The 19227-nt window shown below is 43.4% G+C and overlaps 1 protein-coding gene across 3 annotated transcripts in view; it reads left to right on the top strand.

The window, feature by feature from the left end:
• Positions 1-19227, top strand: part of CAPN13 (calpain 13) — an 87390-nt gene that overhangs the window by 14809 nt on the left and 53354 nt on the right. For all 3 annotated transcript variants that reach the window (XR_013984518.1, XM_081000167.1, XM_081000166.1), the window contains 3 exons: positions 2544-2619; positions 8354-8472; positions 16367-16500. Coding sequence is in view for 2 of the 3 variants with exons in the window: in XM_081000167.1 (XP_080856293.1) it covers positions 2544-2619; positions 8354-8472; positions 16367-16500 (329 nt within the window). In the remaining variant the exon portion in view is untranslated. The remainder of the gene's footprint in view (positions 1-2543; positions 2620-8353; positions 8473-16366; positions 16501-19227) is intronic.

The raw sequence follows: 19227 nt of genomic DNA, 5'->3' as shown, positions 1-19227 counted from the left end.
CTCTGGAAGGTAGGACCCAAACCAATGGATTCAAGTTACAAGAAAGGAGATTCCAACTAACCATTAGGAAGAACCTCTTCTGATAGTAAGAGGTGTTCAGCAGTGGAAAGAACCTCAGATGGTGGTTGGCAGGTCCTTCATTGGAGGTTTTTAAGCAAAAGTTGGACAGCCATCTGTCAGGGATTCTTCAGCTGTGAGTCTTGCATTGCAGAGCGTTGGATGAGATGACTCTTTTGTTCCCTTCCAACTCTACAATTATATTATTATTATTTAATCTAAAGAACAGAATAGATTTTGCCCAAATGGAGTTTTCTGCCCTGTGCTATTTATGACACTAGTGCGTAAATAGAAGAGGTTAGGCTGGTGCATATGGCTGTTCTACCTGTGGCAATTATTCCCCTTCTAGGAAGGACCATAGCACAGTGGTAAGGCATTAAAATATTTTTTCCTGAGGGTGAGGGGATGAAGATGAGGTTTGTTTGCTTTTTAAAAAAAGCAGATTAACATTTGCCATGGCTGCTGTACATAAAGAATTTCCTGCCTTAGAGAACAGGGCTGGATAACCCCAGAAGTCTCTTTCAGTTCTAATAAACTGAGTTGTTAAGAGGCATGCAAAGCACTCCATTTTCTGATATAGTGAAATGACCTTAAAACAGAACTTGGGCTTTTCTGATTCTCAGTTGCATCCTCCTCCTCCTAAATTGGACTGTACATGTCATTGGAGAAAAGAATATGGCCAAAAGCAAGCCAGTCACAAAACACCTGGGCTACAGAATTTCCCTGGAATATGCAGCTCCCTGACATCTCTGTAGGGTGTTTGGTCTCAAATCAGTCTTTGCAGACAATCAGACCATGCATGCATCTAAATGTCTTCGAAGCTTTAAAGCCATATTTCAACATCAGCTTGTGTATACAGTATGAAAATGAAAAGAGTGACAAGTTATCAGTCAAACCTGTGAAGGAGACAGCAAAATCAATGTGTGCAAGAAAAATGCATTAAGGAGTTGGTTCCCAAATTTCCTGATGTGTTTTGAACCTTCCTCAGAGAAAATGACACATCTAAATTAAAAGGAAAAAGAACAAGATTCTGATTACATTCAATCTCCTACAGGTTACATCAGAGGAAGAGAACTTTGTAAAAAAAACACAATACATTTCTCTCTTGGGTTTACTGGCCACAAAGGAACTGTTGCTCTCCAGAGTTTCATTCAAAGTGGGTTGGGAAATTTGGAAGCTGGATTTTAATAAAATTTACTTGCCGCTCATTGGTCTTGACTTCTTGTTATTCTGTGCAGCCCTCTTTCTGGCTGCAATTTGCTATATCTAGCAACAGTAGTAATTACTTTGTTTTCTAAGCTTGGGATCACTCCCCATGTTATGGTTCATGGCAAAAAATAGAGGCACAAAACCACAGGTGGACTTGCATTTTCACTTTCTCATGTGAATTCTAATATGCAATAGCAGAATGTGAACTTAGGGTTGGGGGGGGTTTGAGACTTTTTCTGCATTTTAGTGATGAAACAACCTGACTTGCACTTCTCAGGCCAATGCAAAATTATCCTTTGAAATCCACACTTTTCTGCATTTTATTACACAATTATTCAACTGAGTGTACAAAAATCTGCAAGAAAGTGTGCATAAAATGCATATAACCAGCACTATCTTCCTAGAAAAGGAGGTGCTGGAACTCACCATGAACACCTCCCTCATTCTCTTAAAATGGCAATGGAGCCCACCTGAGGGGTGAAGGAACTGACTTCCAGCGAGTTCTGGATGGGAAAAAGCAGTGCATAACATACAAAAAAGCATCATTAGGGAAAGTCATTAGTAAAAACATGTATATTCATCAAAACTGAATCCAAAGTGCATATCGGAAAAATCTCCAGTAAAACGCTATCAAATTTTCTTTAATATAATAATCAAGAAAATTTGATGCCATTATTTTAAAAAATGCAAAATTCTGCAGAAATGTGGAGAACTGAATTTAAGACTGGAAATATGAGAAACCAAGAGAAACTGAAATGGACAGATTCATTCGTCTCTGTGCTCACTTTCCACAGGAGCAATGGGTGAGCTCTTCCTCAATATGCGATGGTATATTTTTATAGAAGGGAAGTGCACATGCTCCCCTTTAGCACATTATGGTGAAAAGTGGAAGCATTTGTCCACATGTATATTGGCTTTGATCCTAAGTTAGCCACCCGGGAACAGATATTTGCAAACAGAGTGAAAATGTTTAGTATTTTTCATTTGAGCAAATCAAGTTCAGGCCATGCATAGGAGCTGCCACATTCCTACTGAAGGCTGCAGATCTAAATGCACCTACTAGAAACTAAGGCTGCAATTCTAATTCCATTTACATAGGAGCCAGTTCAATTGCATTCAGCTGAAGTTATAGGGGAGCAGACATACAGAAAAACATGAGTACAAGGAAGGAGGTGTCAAGTAAAGTTCATCCAACAGTATAAAGAAATGAACGTAATTAGCAGCTGTTCATCAGCATTCTATTAAGTAACAGAAATGTGTGTTATTCTCTTTTAAAGGAGATCCTCTCATACCAGAGCCCTCTTTTGATTGTGGATTCTGTGAGCAGATTTGATATTCTTCAAGGGCCTATAGGTAAGATCCAAATTCTATGCTGGCACTTGGGAGTTTGCAGGCCTGCAAACCAAGAGTGCACCTGTTACTGTAGCCTAACAACATCTACTTATTTTATTGCAATGCTATAGAAAGCATTGTTTTCTGCATTAATTGTTTAAGGGGCTATTTGTGTCTTGAGATAGCCTGTTTCTACCTTATCTGTGGGGAAAACCATTTCTCTTATTTTTTTCATGGAAATGAGACATTCTCCAACAGTTCATTGTGGGGTGGAGCTCACTATGAGCAGTGGCCAAAGCATAAGCCCCCCCCACCTGTTTTCATTTGTTTGTTTGTTTGTTGTCTCTGAGACTGTTTTGTTTGTTTTGCATCCTGCGCATGATGCAGACCTTATATAGCTGTGGGGCATGGTGGGAGAAAAATGGCAGCCAACACCACCACCAAAACAATGGTAGAGACTTCGGAGAATGTCGGGGAACCAGCCCACCAGGTGCGGAGGAAAAATGACGAGGAGTCATGGGTGAAGGTTTAAGCAAGGAGTGAGCTCTCTCTCCCAGCAGCCTTGCATGTTTATTAGCCTTGCGCACATTACATCATGTTGCATATACACGTGTAGCACTCGGGTGGAAAACAGCTAGGGTTTGCATTTCTTAGAATAACTATTCCCTACCAGGATATAAGCTTTGCGGTTAGACAGCGCGACAGTGACCCAGGCGTGTGGGGGAACAAGTCAGCAGATGCTTCCTCTTGCACAATCTTGCACAAGGGTGCTATTTTTCTATTGCATCCCCACATGCCCTCCTTTTTTATATTATTTAATCAGAGTCATAAATTTCATTCCGAGGCAGAAGCTCGCCAGGGTCGCACACAGCGCGCTGGTAACCAGGTAGGCCGTCCATCCAGGTCCACTGCCGCGTAGCCGCGTCCCCAGGAGATGAGTGGCACAGGACCATGCCATGTTGGATCAGGTAGCTGTCTGTAAGATACAAGAGGTCGAGCCAAAGGCTCTGCTTTTCGAAAATGAATCTCAGCCGGTGTATATTCCCTATTATGGGGATGCAAATATGGTTAAGAGTGAATAAAACAGTATGCACAATTGAAGGAATCTCGGCAGAGGGGGCATTTCGACCTCCAAGTTGTTTGGACAGCAGAGTCTTGAAGGTCAGGTGCGCCCTCTCCACAATCGCCTGTCCTGTTGAATTGAAAGGCAAACCATGGATTAATTTCACATTCCATAAATCACAAAAGGATGAAAACTGAGAGGAAATATAGGCTGGGTCATTATCCGTTTTAATGCTTTGTGGCTTACCCATCACAGCAAAACAGCGCAGGGTGTGCTGAATGATGTGACAAGCGGTCTCACCCTTCAATGGGGTGGCCCAGATAAATCCAGATGAGGTGTCCACTGTCAAGTGAACTTTTGAAAATGGGGCGAGCAGAGGGGTGTGAGTAACATCCATCTGCCAAACCGCAAGAGGGGACGTACCCCTAGGGTTCACCGCATCAAAAGGAATCATGGTTGGAGCCTTAGAACAGATAGAACATTGAGAGACAATGTCTCGTGCCTGTGCAATAGGGATTTTAAACATTTTTGCCAAAACTTTAGCAGGCTGGTGAAAGGGAGAATGAGAGAGAATAGGGTCAGAAAACAAAGAAAACACTTCAGATCGCAGTGCAGCGTCTGCCACGGCATTTCCCTGAGCCAAAAACCCTGGGTGATTGGTGTGGGAACGAAGGTGTGCAACATAAAAAGGATGACGGCGTTCTTGAATAAGATACTGCAAGGTAGAAAAAAGAACAAACAAATCAGCATCTAACGCAGGCGTGATATAAGAAACAGGCAGAGAAGACAGAAGGCGATACACATATTGTGTATCAACAAGCAAATTAAAAGGTTTATCAGGAAAGAGTTGAAAGGCAAGGATTACAGCAGCAAGTTCAGCCCGCTGGGCGGACCTCTGTTGCTCAGTAAATTCAGTTTTCCATTTTTCACCCTCTTCCCATGCTACCACCCCCCGCGTTTTTGACCCATCAGTGAAAAGGGTAAGGGCAGAGGGGATGGGGGTTGGAGAAAGAGCAGTTTTTAAAGTATAGACAGTTTGAGAAAGAAAAGACAGGCGTGGATCAGAGGGGGGATTATGCGTGATGGTTCCCAAAAAATCCACAAGTGCTACTTGAGTAGCCACGGAGGTGGAAATCAGGTGTTGTGTTTCTGTGAGTGAAAAAGGCAAGTAAATTTTTTCAACGTCCAGTCCAGAGAGGGCTTTTGCTCGAGCGCGCCCTTTAATTACCAAATCCATTACAGCCGCTGGAGAGGAATAAATGTTACGCGGTGGAGTATGCGGAAGGTGGATCCATTCCACAATGTTGACACCCGAGGGGGCAGCCGATTTCTGTGAGTAGAGAATGGCTGTAGGCAGCAAAGGTGTGGAAAAAATTGCCAAGGATAACTGCACATTGTGCAAAGTGTCTATGCGATCCACCATTCGTTCTCTTAATAAAGCATTAACCTGTTGTAAGGCTTGTAGCATTTCTTCTGTAACTGGGATGACTTCTCCGGGTAGTTTGTGTCCTTGTAAGGCAGAAAACAATGGTGACAAGGTGCTAGTAGGCAGATTAAGGTAATTCTTTATCCAATTCAGGTGTCCCAAAAGTTGTTGAAGGTCAACCAGCCGTAGGCGGGCAGGAAAAGACAATTGGGGAACAACCGGAATGGCTGCTTGTTGTGTCAATTTATGTCCAAGATATAACATAGGCAAAGTTTGCTGAACCTTATCTGGGGCAATACACAGTCCAAAATCTGTGAGGGTAGATGTAAGGTCTCTTAATAATTCCACTTATATGTGCTTCGCAGCCACAAGGATATCAATTGGGTGGAGGCTTTGACAGGCTGGCGCTTCTCCCCCGACACCCAAAACCTGCGCAGCTGCCTTTGTGGGCCATTCGGGAGGCCAGTCTTGTTTAGCAATCACAGTAACATCTGCCCCTGTATCCAGAACCCCCTCTACCTCACGTCCACCCAGTGTCATTTTTAATGTAGGGCGCTGAGCTGTGAGAGGCATTGCAGCAGCAATTAAGGGGGTATCTGTAGGAGTTGTGGCATCCGCAGGGAGCAGTATGACTTTAGCCACTGGCGTGCCAGATGAAAGACCTAAGAGGGGGGCTGCTTGTTTAATTGCAGTCCCCAGTGGCGTCGGCGGAGGCTGATAATCTGGTGGTCGTGGCGGAGTAAAAGGTGGTGGTAGAAGCGGTGCAGCCGGATATATGAAAGGCATATTCAGGACTGTTTTTTGTTGTGGTTGCAACGAAGCCAAGAGGATGTTTTTGGGCGTAAGAGTTGCCATGCAGCCACGGACTTTAGCCCAGGCACTGAGGACGTGAACATTTATGCGGCTATGGCCATGAAAGTGGTCGCCAATTCTGTTCCAGGCTGGAATTTCCCATGTCCTGTCCTCAGGGAACCATGGACAATGTTCATCTATGGCCAGAATCAATGCAATTAGATCACCTTCAGGTACTTGCTGTTTATTTTCCCGAAGGAGGTGCTGCATGTCTTTTAAAAATTGTTTCTGAGGGTTGGAGAGCGCAGAACCCATGATAAAAATAGAAAAATAGCTACTCACCGGGGATCCGAAGATGAGAAGGCGCCTTGAGCCACAGCCGGGCGGGTGAGTAGCAGTGAGGACCGTCTTTGACAGCACGCGTCCTGGAAGCCGTTCAGGCAATCACACGAGGCACCATTTGTCGGGGAACCAGCCCACCAGGTGCGGAGGAAAAATGACGAGGAGTCATGGGTGAAGGTTTAAGCAAGGAGTGAGCTCTCTCTCCCAGCAGCCTTGCATGTTTATTAGCCTTGCGCACATTACATCATGTTGCATATACACGTGTAGCACTCGGGTGGAAAACAGCTAGGGTTTGCATTTCTTAGAATAACTATTCCCTACCAGGATATAAGCTTTGCGGTTAGGCAGCGCGACAGTGACCCAGGCGTGTGGGGGAACAAGTCAGCAGATGCTTCCTCTTGCACAATCTTGCACAAGGGTGCTATTTTTCTATTGCATCCCCACAGGAGAAAATACTGTAAAGTGACCTTTTTCCAGGGACAGGGATGAGAAAAAGAAAAATATCTGAAATGGTCTCAGAGAAATAAAAAGCCTGCTGAGAAATTTCAGCTCAGCTCTAATTATAACAGGCTTGTGAAGAGCAGAGGTTGAGAGGAGAGAAGTAAGTTGGGATGAGGGAACAGATAAAGTTAATGCAGTTGCCTTAAGAGAAAACAGGTGAGCCAGCGCCCTGCAAAGTGATGCTGACTGAGTCAGTGCAGAGACCGAAAGTAAGGGGTCATTTGGTCACTGTGATGGAAGAGAAAATTATTGCAACAGATGGAGGAGAGAAACTAGTGAGCAGAAAATGGAGAAAGTCTACATGAGAGATGACCTGGATATGCAAAAGGTTTTTAGCAGCCGATTCCAAAAAGAAAAGGTAAATTTTGTACAGGCTGCAAATGAAGGAGTGAGTGGAATGATTTAACAGCAGCCTGGATGTGGGAAGAAAATGAAAAAGAGTAGCCAAAGATGGCCCCACAGTTGTGCTCGGTGAAGGTAGGGGAGATAATAGGATTTTTCAACAGTGACAGGAAAGTGTGGCAGAGAGGGAAGGTCTGGATAAGAAGACAGAGAGTTCAGTTTGACACATTGCTGAGATGCTCAGGCGGAAATGTCAGCGAGGGAGCTAGTGATTAAAAAAGATTGTCCAGAAGGGAATGAAAAATAAACCTGTGAATCATCAGGTGGTGATCTGCAGCCTGTCTGTGCTGGTTCCCTTACTTTACATGTATGGGAGAGTGATGTCTGGCCCTTTTGTGCATAGGAAGAGATGGGGATGTGCTTCTTTTCCCTTCACTACATGTTTAATATAGTGATTTATTTGTATATGTTTAATCAGTTTTAAATCCTATTTAAACATGCAGGCTGCAGGCTGCAAACCTGGGTGGTTTGAAATCAAGCCACGCAGGGAAAGACACAGGCAGGGGCTTAGGAAGGGGAGTGTGGGGTGTGTGGTCTGCCCCGGGTATCATCCTTGAGGGGGTAACCAAATGGCACACCGCGGGGGGAGGGGTGGCACTTACTGCGGGGCCTGGCCTGCAGCGCGTCCGAGCCACACATTTCTCCTGGGAGTGATGTGGTGGCTCAAGGCCCTGCGCTGCCCGAAATGGCAGTGTGGGGATTGCGTCTGCCAGGCGGACTGCACAGGCAGCTGGGTGTGGCACCCCCCTGGGCGGATCGCCACGCTGGCCCCATGCACAGATCGCCCCACCCCCGTGGGCAGCTTGCCCCACTCCCACCACTCCCAGTGCCGGGCCAGTTAGCTATGCCCCTGGACACAGGAGTTTTTAGGCACTGCCAATTGGTTGATCAAACCCTTCTTTTTGGCAAGGAACCGTGTCCTTACCTGCCCCATGGTGGACTTCATCTATGACAACAGGCATAGGGCAGGAGGACACGGCTTGGGGAAAACAGCCTCATGGGCTACATTAGGATACCTTCTGGGCCTAATTAGACCTGAATAGAACTCCTGTGAATAACATTTGAGGGAAATGTTTCTCCTTTAACAAATATAGACAACCATTGCAAGTTGTACAATTTATGTTCTGAACCAAGTAATTATGAACTTTGGAAAAATCAATGCCTGCTAGGAGAGGGTGTAGTAGATTGATTGTGGAATTAATTACAACCTCCGTCTTATCTTTTCCAAGGTGATTGTTGGGTTCTAGCAGCTCTTGGTTCTTTGACCTTACAACCACGGTTCCTGGAAAACGTGATTCCAAGAGACCAAGGATTCCGACACAATTATGCAGGGATTTTTCATTTTCGGGTATGTAAAAGAGTATGTTGGTGTTGTGTCATTTTGTATTATGTTTTCAGATGAAACTCCAGAACCTAGAGCTGCTTGTGGGTAAAAGTAGTGTTTTATTTCATGCTTGCCACAGTCAGTAATCAAAATGTAGGTTTAAGAGCAAAAACTTAGCATATAGAGGGAACACAGAACATCTTAATTAAATTATGTAAAAGTTAAATATACATAAAATAATTAATTAAAAGGTCCCTCCAGGGAAATGAAAATTCTAACAATTTTAAGTCATTTGGCCCTCTTTACAGTCAACACAACTATGGACTAGATCTAGCTACTGTAAGTAATAGTGTCACTCTGGATAGGGCAGAGCTATGGATGTTTGATTCATCTGGATAACCTACCCTAACTATTGTATACATTTTGCCTTAATATATGGCTTTGCCATATACTGATTTTTATTTTTTTTACCACTCCCACTCTCCATCAATTAATGAGGAAAAAGTTGCAGTAGAAAATTATCAGAGAAAGAGCAACAACAATGAAGTTCTGATAGGCTTGCTGCAGAATTTTAACTGAGCCTTCCCCACTTTCAAGATGGCTGAGCATTTTAGTGAATGCCCTTTTCTTTCATTCAGCAAGACCTCTCCAATGGTCAGCATTCAACAGCCTTCCCAGATGAACTGCATGTAATCTTTTGGTGGGCTTTCCAGTAAGAACAGGAAAACAGGGAGTCTGCCTGCCTTGTGCCTGACAGCTATTTGTTTTTCCTGCATTTCTTTAATGTGAAATCTTGTTACTTTTATTACAATCAGTGTGGAAAGGTGTTTTTTTAGGTGCAAAAGGAGTTCCTTCAAAAACAAAATCAGTGAGTGCGGCAATCTCAGGCAGTTGGTATCTAGCACCCTGTGCTAGGTAGAGCAAGACATTTTGATGTTATGGTGGTCTTTTCAGATCAGGAAGACCGAGCAGCCAGGGAGGCTGCAGAGCAGTTGAGAAATGTTTGATGCAGGTGTAGGAACCTTTAGCCCTCCAGATGTTGCTGAACTACAGCTCCCATCAGCCACAGTCAGCATGACCAATAGCCAGGGATGATGTGAATTGTAATTCAGCATCCTTTGGAGGGCCAAAGTTCCTCACACCTGGTTTAATGTAAATTAAAAGGCACACACATGCACCATCTTTGACTACCTCACAATGATAAGGTGCATTCCATCTTGAACTCACCAAAATAATTATTAAATTCTAAAACACCCTGTGAATGAGGCAGAACCACAACAACTTTTTTATTTGTACCCTGCCCATCTGACTGGGTTGCCCCAGCCACTCTGGGCAGCTTCCAACATATAGTAAGTAGCCTCTCTTGGGAAGAAATAAAAACTTTTGAGAAACCAGAGGTTTCAGCACAACACGACTTTGAATTACTCTCTCCAATAAAGGTTTAAAATAGACTCTGGAATTACTTCATGAAAAGCTTGTACGCATTATTTAAGAGCATTCCAGTCTTCTTATTAAGAAGCAGAATTTATTATGGTATTTGAAAATATTTCCCACTATCCTCTTATCAGGAACTCAGTACACCTGCATCTACTTTTCTTCTGACAAGAAGATCAAGCTAAACCAAACAAAGACCAACCCAAACATTCCTACCCCCGAATCAAACATCTTTGTCCATAATGCTCTTAAATTATCTCTTCAAAGTTGCTGCTAGCGCAGCACAGCTTGATAATTAGTTTTTATGCAACTTGGTAAAGAATGCACCATTTCCTCCCACAAAGAGATAAAAAAGCCTATTTTCTATTTCAGTCATAGTGCCTGCCATTTCTATATTACTTCAAAGGACTTTGAGAAATTGGAAAGCACTGATTTAACATCCCCATCCACAGAGATTAGTCATAAAGCACCTGATGTATTTTCATGCGTATGTTCGGCGGGTGGCGGTGAGGTGCAGACGGGGTCGCATTGCTCACCTGGCTTCCCAACCCTAAGTGTAGATGCAAGTTACTGAGAGGGAAAGAGGTAAGATGCAGGGAACTCAACGTGGGGGAGACATGGCAGCAAAATCAATGAAACGCCCCTGCTGTGCTAGCCCTTCTCACCTGGGGATGGGCGGGGGAAGAGATCTGGCTCACCAGACCAAAGAATTCCCCCAGCCCTGCCTTAGGGGCAAAGCCATTGCTTAGCTTGGTTTCATTGTTCTTGCTTGCAGTTCATTATGCCCGGCCAGGAGCTGAAAGAAGCCTAGCCTATCAAATTCTCAACCCCTCTTCCTCTGGGGTTTTGTGGAATTGTAGCAATTTTATTGGTTCACCCTTTTTTCTAGATCACATGGCGTGCTTTTGAAAAAACAACAAAGAATGGTAGTGACAAGTTTTGCAATTAACAAATTAAACAAAATTGTGTAGCTCAAGGGATCCTAACAGCTCCACAGCATGGTTTTCCTTTCCTTTGTGCGAAACAGGAGAGCTTGAATTAATCACCAAATAAAAGGGGGATTTCTGTTTTATTGTGAACTTTACTCTTGATCCTTGGAAATCTTCCAATATCCAGATAAAATGGCTGCAATCTCTTGAAAGACGCCTTCTTGTTTGCACTTTAGCCCCACTGCTTTCTGCGGTGTTTGAACAAAGGTGCATTGCCGTTTCAACCTTAAACCTTCATAGTCAATAGGCCAGCCGCCTCGTGCTACTAGCTGTTTGGCATGAGCTTTTGACTGATGAAAAAAGCCCTCCAGCATCAAAGAGCTTGGAAAGATGGTACTCCGAGTGTCTCCATGCATTTGTTCTCTGCCAATCAGCAACAATGATTAAAGGTAGAACAAATTGGATTGTTTTTCCTGGCTTGAAGCTGTGCTTTCACTTTGATGGTTCAGATAAATGCAAGTTGCATCCAAAACCTTTCTCGCTCTTGTTATGCAAAATTTAAACTTGGCTACCTTGATCACCGTTTCAAGCTAAAAAATAATTTGGGAGCTATAGAAGGTTGGAGAGACATCAAATGCTGCCTTTTGTTTCAAACTTCAGCCACCCTTTTTTGGTAGATGATTCTTGAGCATATTAAATCAAAAGAGCATACAGGCAAGAATAGAATTCTTACTATTCAATAGGGTTTCCCACTCTGCATTTAAATCAGATACCCTAGGTTGGTGGTGGCAGTATGTCAGGCTTGGGCAGTGGGCACCCCTTAGATCAGGGGCCCTTGGCCAGTGGCACCAGCCATAACTATATTCTTGCAAGCCACCCCAATCACCAATGGTGTGAGATTCCAGGAGTTCCAGGCATGTGCCCAGAATCCTGCTTGCTTTGAATGAGGAACACAACCAGGACTGTGGTGCCTTTATGAAATATGGTTTATTTACACGTATATGCAACCTCAGCCTAAGATGGAGGGACTCACAGCTTAAATGCCCCCCAAAATTCTTGCTTCTCCCATAGTCACAGCCTTGAATTCAATCAGAAATCAAGCATAGCTCTCTCTCAGTTCCTGCCTGCAGCCTCTAGCCTAGCTCTCTCTCACACACACTGGCTATTGTATTTCTCACTACCCACCCAGTGAGGGAGAGAGCCTGCCCATTTGACCTCTGGCATGGAGCAACTTCTTTGTTATACTAAAGACCATACTTAAAGGAAAAGGTAAAGGGACTCCTGACCATTAGGTCCAGTCGTGACCGACTCTGGGGTTGCGGCGCTCATCTCGCTTTATTGGCCGAGGGAGCCATCATACAGCTTCCGGGTCATGTGGCCAGCATGACTAAGCCGCATCTGGCAAACCAGAGCAGTGCACAGAAACACCGTTTACCTTCCCGCCGGAGCGGTACCTATTTATTTACTTGCACTTTGACGTGCTTTCAAACTGCTAGGGTGGCAGGAGCAGGGACCGAGAAACGGGAGCTCACCCCGTTGTGGGGATTTGAACCGCCGACCTTCTGATCGGCATGTCCTAGGCTCTGTGGTTTAACCCACAGCGCCACCCACATCCCTTAAAGACCATACTTAGGTGGCAACTATTGCCCTTAACTCACCAAGAAGCTTGCCTGGCTGGTTCAACAATAGAATCTCCATTAGATTGTAACCCTTGCTGGCTCCAGGACCCCAGGAATTCAAAGGGAGCTTCCTTCTGCTGAGTCCAATCTTTGAACTATGTAGCTTGATGTTTTTCACATTGTCTAGAAGCTCTCCATGGTTTCAGATGGGTCTTATCCAGATCTCTGGGACGCAGGTGGCGCTGTGGTCTAAACCACTGAGCTTCTTGGGCTTGCCGATTGGAAGGTCAGCGGTTCAAATTCCCGTGGTGGAGTGAGCTCCTGTTGCTCTGTTCCAGCTCCTGCCAACCTAGCAGTTTGAAAGCACACCAGTGCAAGCAGATAAACAGCATTTCTATGTGCTCTGGCTTCCGTCGTGCTGTTCCATTGTGCCAGAGGTGGTTTAGTCATGCTGGCCACATCACCCGGAAAGCTGTCTGCAGACAAACACCTGCTCCCTCGACCTGAAAGTGAGATGAGTGTCGCAACCCTATAGTTTCCTTTGACTGGACCTAACCATCCAGGGGTCCTTTACCTATCCAGATCTACCTTGAGAAACTGGACACTGAACCCGGGACCGTTTGTCTTCATGTACTACCTACACGTACTACCACTGAGCTATGGCCACTTTCTGCAAAATTACATTTTAACAGGGAGCAGAGGAAAGGGAAAAGAAGATAATGCTACAAAACACTGCGTATAAGGAGTGGAAATTATTACTCAGCATCAACATTAATCACAGATGTGGATTCAAAACCAAAGCAACTCCAATGATCTACCCTGGGAAGCTTACAATCCCGTTTTTGTTTGTACTTCGGAAACAGCCTGGTACTAGAGCCATGATTTTAGGATGGCTTGGATATTGTGGCAAATATTCACAAAACTGCATTTTATTCAGATGATCTCTGCTTAGGAACATGCTGTTAAGCAAAGAAGGAATGAAGCATCTAACAGGATTGCCCCAGTATTCCTCATTTCCCTTTCATGTTGAAACATGGCCATGTTCTGTTCACCCTTGTTCCTTTCCTAGGCCCCAGCCTTGGAAGTTATAGCCACAACTGTGACAAATTTATCCCAGACACATCAATTTATATCTTGATGCTGCAACTATGGAGATTTTGTCCCATGCTGTTAGCAAAGGCATGACACACTACATTAACCTGCTAATGATTGCAAAAATGGATCTTTTGGTTTGTCCCCAGCGAACTCTATCTTTGCTTTCTTTCTTGAAACACTTCAGCAAATTCATTCACATGAATTTGCTAGAAGAGCACCTGTACCATCCAGCTGCTTAAGTGGCCAGCAGACTCCTTTCCAACCGTTCAACAGACAGAGGATAGCTTACTATGGCAATCTTATTTTACAGTAGATATCAATATTTGATGGGCTTTTGTTCTCTATTTTCTTATTAAAAAAACTGAACAGGAATATTGTTTACCCCCCCCCCCAATAATTTCAAAAAAGCAAAGGAAATCGGAAAGCAAATTATATGTAATCAGTAGTTAATTGCAATGGAAGATCAACAGAGAACTGGGTGACAATTGACCTTATTGTGTGAAAATAATTTGTTTCCAGCCTTCTCTGAGAACTTGTGTATTATTGCAACATTACAGCTAAGTAAATCATACCTGTGGGTTCAGATGCACAACATCCCTATGATGTCAGGGACTGTTCTGAGGAGGAGTGCACTGAAGAAGAATGGTAGGAGCCACTCCCTCCCCCTGACCTTGAATCTTCCCAGGAGGAGGAGGAGGACAGTATAGATTTAGAACAGTGGTTTGCAGAGGGGCATAGTTCAGAAGGCAGAAGCTAGGAAATACTGGGTGGGGAACAGCTAGCAGAAGAAACACTGGAAGAGAGAGATTGAAACAGATTCACAGTCTTTGGGCAGCATTCCCCTCCACTTTCTTTTGTTTCTCGCTGTGTTTATTAAAGAAACTAACTGGTAAGACTTTCATTTGATCTGCTTATTTACTGACACGACACGGGGGAGGAAGCCAATTTCCCGAAGCCTGACATACGAGGTGGCTTAGACTAAGAGAGGCTGCTTCCCCTTTCTCCCGCAGCCTGTAGGAATTACTCCTGTTATGAGACAGTTGAGGGAAGGTGGAACCTGATGGAAGAGGTCTTGCAGCAGAGCAGATGGGGCAACCTTACTCCTTTCTGTCTCTAAGGAAGCATGGTTTTGCAGAACCAGTAAGAAAGGGGATACTTCCATTTTGTTTTCTTTCTATTAGTGTTTTATTCTTCCAAACAGATGTCATAATTCTGAATCTATTTGAGTAAAGAAATCTGGCAATTTCAAATACCTTGCCTCCTGCCACCTAATTGGCAGAGGGACAGTCCCCTTAAGCTCATTTTTTCTTTTAATTTTCATTGCTTCTTACAAATCAATGAAATGCTCCACAAAAATAGTAATTTAAATTGCAATTAGAAGAGCTTATTGACAGGTGGGGAAAAAACCCAGTTTAAAGAATGAAAATGGTATGGCACTTTCAAAGCTTCACAAGCTCAAACAAGCATTCCAGTATTGAAAATAACATCACAATTTGTCAACTGCTTCTCTGTCCATAGGAGGCTGAGAAACAGACTTTCTGAGCTGGTTGTGGTTCGTATGGAGGCTGAACTGGATCCAAAGAAGCAGCTATAACACACCATTTGAGGCAAATGGCACATGGGGCATAAAGGACCCTATGGAGGAAGGTTGCAGTTCAGTGGCAGAACGGATGCTTTGCATAGGAAATGTCCCATGTTCAAGTCCTGCAGTCTTCAGGTAGGGCTGAGAAAGAGCCCTGTCTGAAGAAGAGTGTGACTGTGAAGAGTCATTGCCAAGAGATGGAGAACCTGTGACTCTCCAGATGTTGGCCATGCTGATTGTGTTTGATGGGTGCTAGAGTTCAATAACATCTCGAGCACCAAATGTTTCCCATCCATAGACCAGGAGTAGCCAACAATGTGGCCTCCAAATATGGATTACAACTCCCGAGCCACCATAGCCAATGGTAGGTGAAGTGTAGGTAGGTTCCCACAAGACACAGTGATAACAGCAAGAACCTTTACTGAACTAAGAGAACTGGACAGCAGGGTCAAAACAACTGCTTATATACATTTCTGAAGGCCTGGGCCACTTCCACTCCCAATGCGATTGGCTGTCTAAACTTCCAAGCTGCGAATCATGACTCAGAGTTTAAGGGCCAATGGCAGAGGCCGAAATCCTGAAATGTTCTGTGATTGGATATCATGTATCGAATCAGAACACAGTAGCTCAGAATCCTTAGTCCAGACTCAAGCTCAGGCAAACACAGACCACTCAATACATAACACCAGGGGTGATGGAGGTGCTAGTCCACAGGATCAGGAGAATACCAGGTTGACTACCTCTGAGGTAGACAATATTGAGTGGGAAGGACCAATTGTCTAGTAGAACACAGTTTACTGTGTACTCATTGGATTGGCATTTAGAGTTTTCAGTCAGAAAGCTTTCCTGTGCTGGGAAAGTGCTAGCTGTGGACAACCCACGCATGCTATAAGGGTAGCTTAACTGTACGGCACTTTCTCTTTTCTAGGATAATAAAATTAAATAAAAAATTTGTTTCTTATACCCTGCGCACCTGACGGGCTGCCCCAGCCACTCTGGGAGGCTTCCAACAAAAATACAAATCAAACAAACAAAATCAAACATTAAACATATGGGGAACCATTGGCCCTCCAGATGTTGCTGAACTACAACTCCCATCAGCCTCAGCAAGCATAGTGAATGGCCAGGGATGATGAGAGTTATAGTCCAGCAACATCTGGGGGACCAAAGGTTCCCCACACCTGGCCTAGAAGGAATTCATCTTCTTCATAAAAGAAGCTTATCCTTCTTCTATTTTTGTTTTTGTTTTGTTCCCCAAGTTCTGGTACCTTGGAGACTGGCTGGATGTGGTGATAGATGACCGGCTGCCTTTTCTCAATGGAGAATACTTATCCGTTCATCCCCGGAGCAGAAATGAATTCTGGCCGCCACTGCTTGAAAAAGCCTATGCCAAGTAAATACTCATAGAACCTTTCTCTCTTTCATGCTCTGTTTAATGATTGTGACCTCCCAGCGATGGATGCTTTAGGTAAAAGGAACCTGTGCCAAGGTGCCATGCTTGAGGAGGATCACAGACAACTATTCTGTGGTTCGTATAAGTAACAAACACTTGCAAAGTATATCTGCAGTGGCAGAAGCTGTAGTCAAATGTTAGCTCCACATGTTGTTGGTGTAGTTTAGTGGTTTACATGTATATTGAGTTCAATGGGGTTTAATCTCAGGTTATGTGAGCGTAGGACTATAGCCTTAGTTACTGGAATGGGGATGGAAAACCTTGCTTCTGGTTATATAACCACCTAATCCCTATCTTGAAATCTATGCCTGTATTCCTTCTCCATCTCCTATCTTTGCCAACTCTGGTGCTCTCCAGAGGTTTTGGATTACAACTCCAATTAGCCCATCCCTGCAAAACAACAAAGCAGGGAGTGTGGCAGCAGCACAAAAGGTCAGGTAATGAGCTGGTCTTAAAGTGCTGATTTTGAGAGACCGAAGCATTCTTTAGAAAGAGTTGACTCAGGTACCACTTTGCTGAGCAGCGTTTTCATTCCAGATCGCTATTTCATTAAGATGGCAAGAGATGCTGTTTATGAGATTTTCAGCAACAAGGTTTTCCCCTGTGTATACTGTAAATTCCTTTCTTGTCAGTTTAGGTTGAGAACATTATTTTAAAATACAATTAGCCATGGATTTCATTTTCTGAGTCTCTGTGTTACTCAGATAGTGTGCTTACTGTGAGTTTTAATGCCATGTGCTCCTGTTATCTACAGTCACTTCCGATTTGTCTTTTTCCTTTCCTTTCCTTTTTCTTTCTTTTGTTCTTTTGTTCTTTTTTTGCGTTCGCAATCAAAAGCCCAAGATAAGGCAACAAGGCTTGAAAGATGCCTTCTGGTAGCCAGTCTTGTTACTATCTGATGAACGCTCAATGACCTGAACAACAACAACAGCGAAAAGGAATCTGAGATTAGTGCTCATGTTGTACATATATCTGCCGTGCTTAATTCCAAACGTTGCTTGTATGCTTTCTCATCTCTATCAGATCTCTTTGCAACAGTGGCAAATTGTTTTCGAAGTTAGAAGATTGCAAATATGCCACCAGGGTGGTTGCTTCAGAATGTGGCATGCAATGGGGAGTTTGTGTGCAAAATTTCAGCACTGTACAAAGCCTGCCTAGGGATGACTTCAAGATTAAACTGCAGAACAAAACACGAAAGTATCCCCAAACACAGTGTATCTTAGGACCATTTTTATGATGCTTTCTTTAACTTTCTTCATGCTTCATGAAATAGTGTTATATAACCATAGGATCAGGTACCCATTTTTCAGAATCGTTATTTTATAACAGTTAGAAATAAAGAGATCAGTTTTTTATAGTTATCACAGATTATCTGTGTCACTTTTCTATGTGTCCATTCATAAATCCGCCCCGCCCCAGTTTCTACATTTATCTGCTTTTTAAAAATTCTCATTTAAATGCACGTTTTAACATACTTTCTCATAAAATATACACCAAATTCACAAATCTAGCTCAAAATATGCATTTTGATGCTAAAGCATCGCAAAAATCAATTAAGTGTGAGATCTGAAGGCTATCTATGTTCTGATTTGTACATTTGTCTGGGCGGTATAGATCAGGCCAACTAGTATCCTAATTTACAAAGAAAGGATAATTTTGTTTAGTTTGCATTTTTAATAAGAGAACCAACCAAATTCGCAAATCTAGACAAAATCACAGATTAGAATATAATTTCCCTTTGAATTCCACTCAGTCTTGCAGTTCTTGACTCAAAAAAGAAACAGTACAATTTCTAATGGATTTCATCTTAAACTGTTTCAATACCATTTAAATATGGATTTTCATGCATGTTTAAATGCTGTAAACACAAAGTAATATGGAATGAGAATGGAAGGGATTTATAAATGAACAAATAGGAAATTGACAGGGACCAGTAATGGACTGGTGTGTCAGTTCCTATCCTGATTTACACATAGTCCAATGCAGGAATAGGGAACCTCACGCCTGGAGGCCAAATGCAGCCCTCCAGGTCTCTCTCCGTTTGGCCCTCAGGACTTTCCCCAGGCCACACCCCTCATTGGTTTACTGCACTTCAGGGGGTTGGACTAGATGACCCTTGGTTCCCCTTCCAACTCTACAATTCTATGGTCTTGCTTTGCACCTTGAGTGTTTTTGCCAGGCTGAAATCAAGACTAGAACTCTGATAATGTAAAAACAAATGTCAGATTCAAGCTCTGGTTCTAAATTCGAGATTTCCATGGGAGCCAGCTCATAGGGACAATATTGCCTCTGTACAGAATAGTTTGAGCCATTCTTAATTGCTCACATACCCATGATCCCATTGAGAATGTAATATATGTCCTGGTGTGGCCACAGATTTATAGTCTGTCATGGAATTCTACTCAATATTGATCCAGAGCAGAACTTAGATGTATCGTTAGCAGACTAAAAACTTAAACACGTTGCAGGATTCCCCCAAAATAGACCAGAGGCGATTATATTTTATCCAGCAGAGCTTTACTGCTACTGAAGGCAAATGAGCATAATGGTCAGAAATCGAATACATTCAGGATTGGCACTGTCCATAAGAAATCCAGTTGCAGCAGACTTCACTTAAACTTACAATAACTTATAATAAGTCTAAACCTTAACACTAAGCATACTATG

This window comes from Podarcis pityusensis, assembly GCF_964106645.2.
Source record: "Podarcis pityusensis genome assembly, chromosome: 3".
Taxonomy (NCBI): Eukaryota; Metazoa; Chordata; class Lepidosauria; order Squamata; family Lacertidae; genus Podarcis; species Podarcis pityusensis.
Note: the sequence above shows the minus strand (reverse complement) of the source record. Positions and strands in the feature narration are given on the sequence as shown.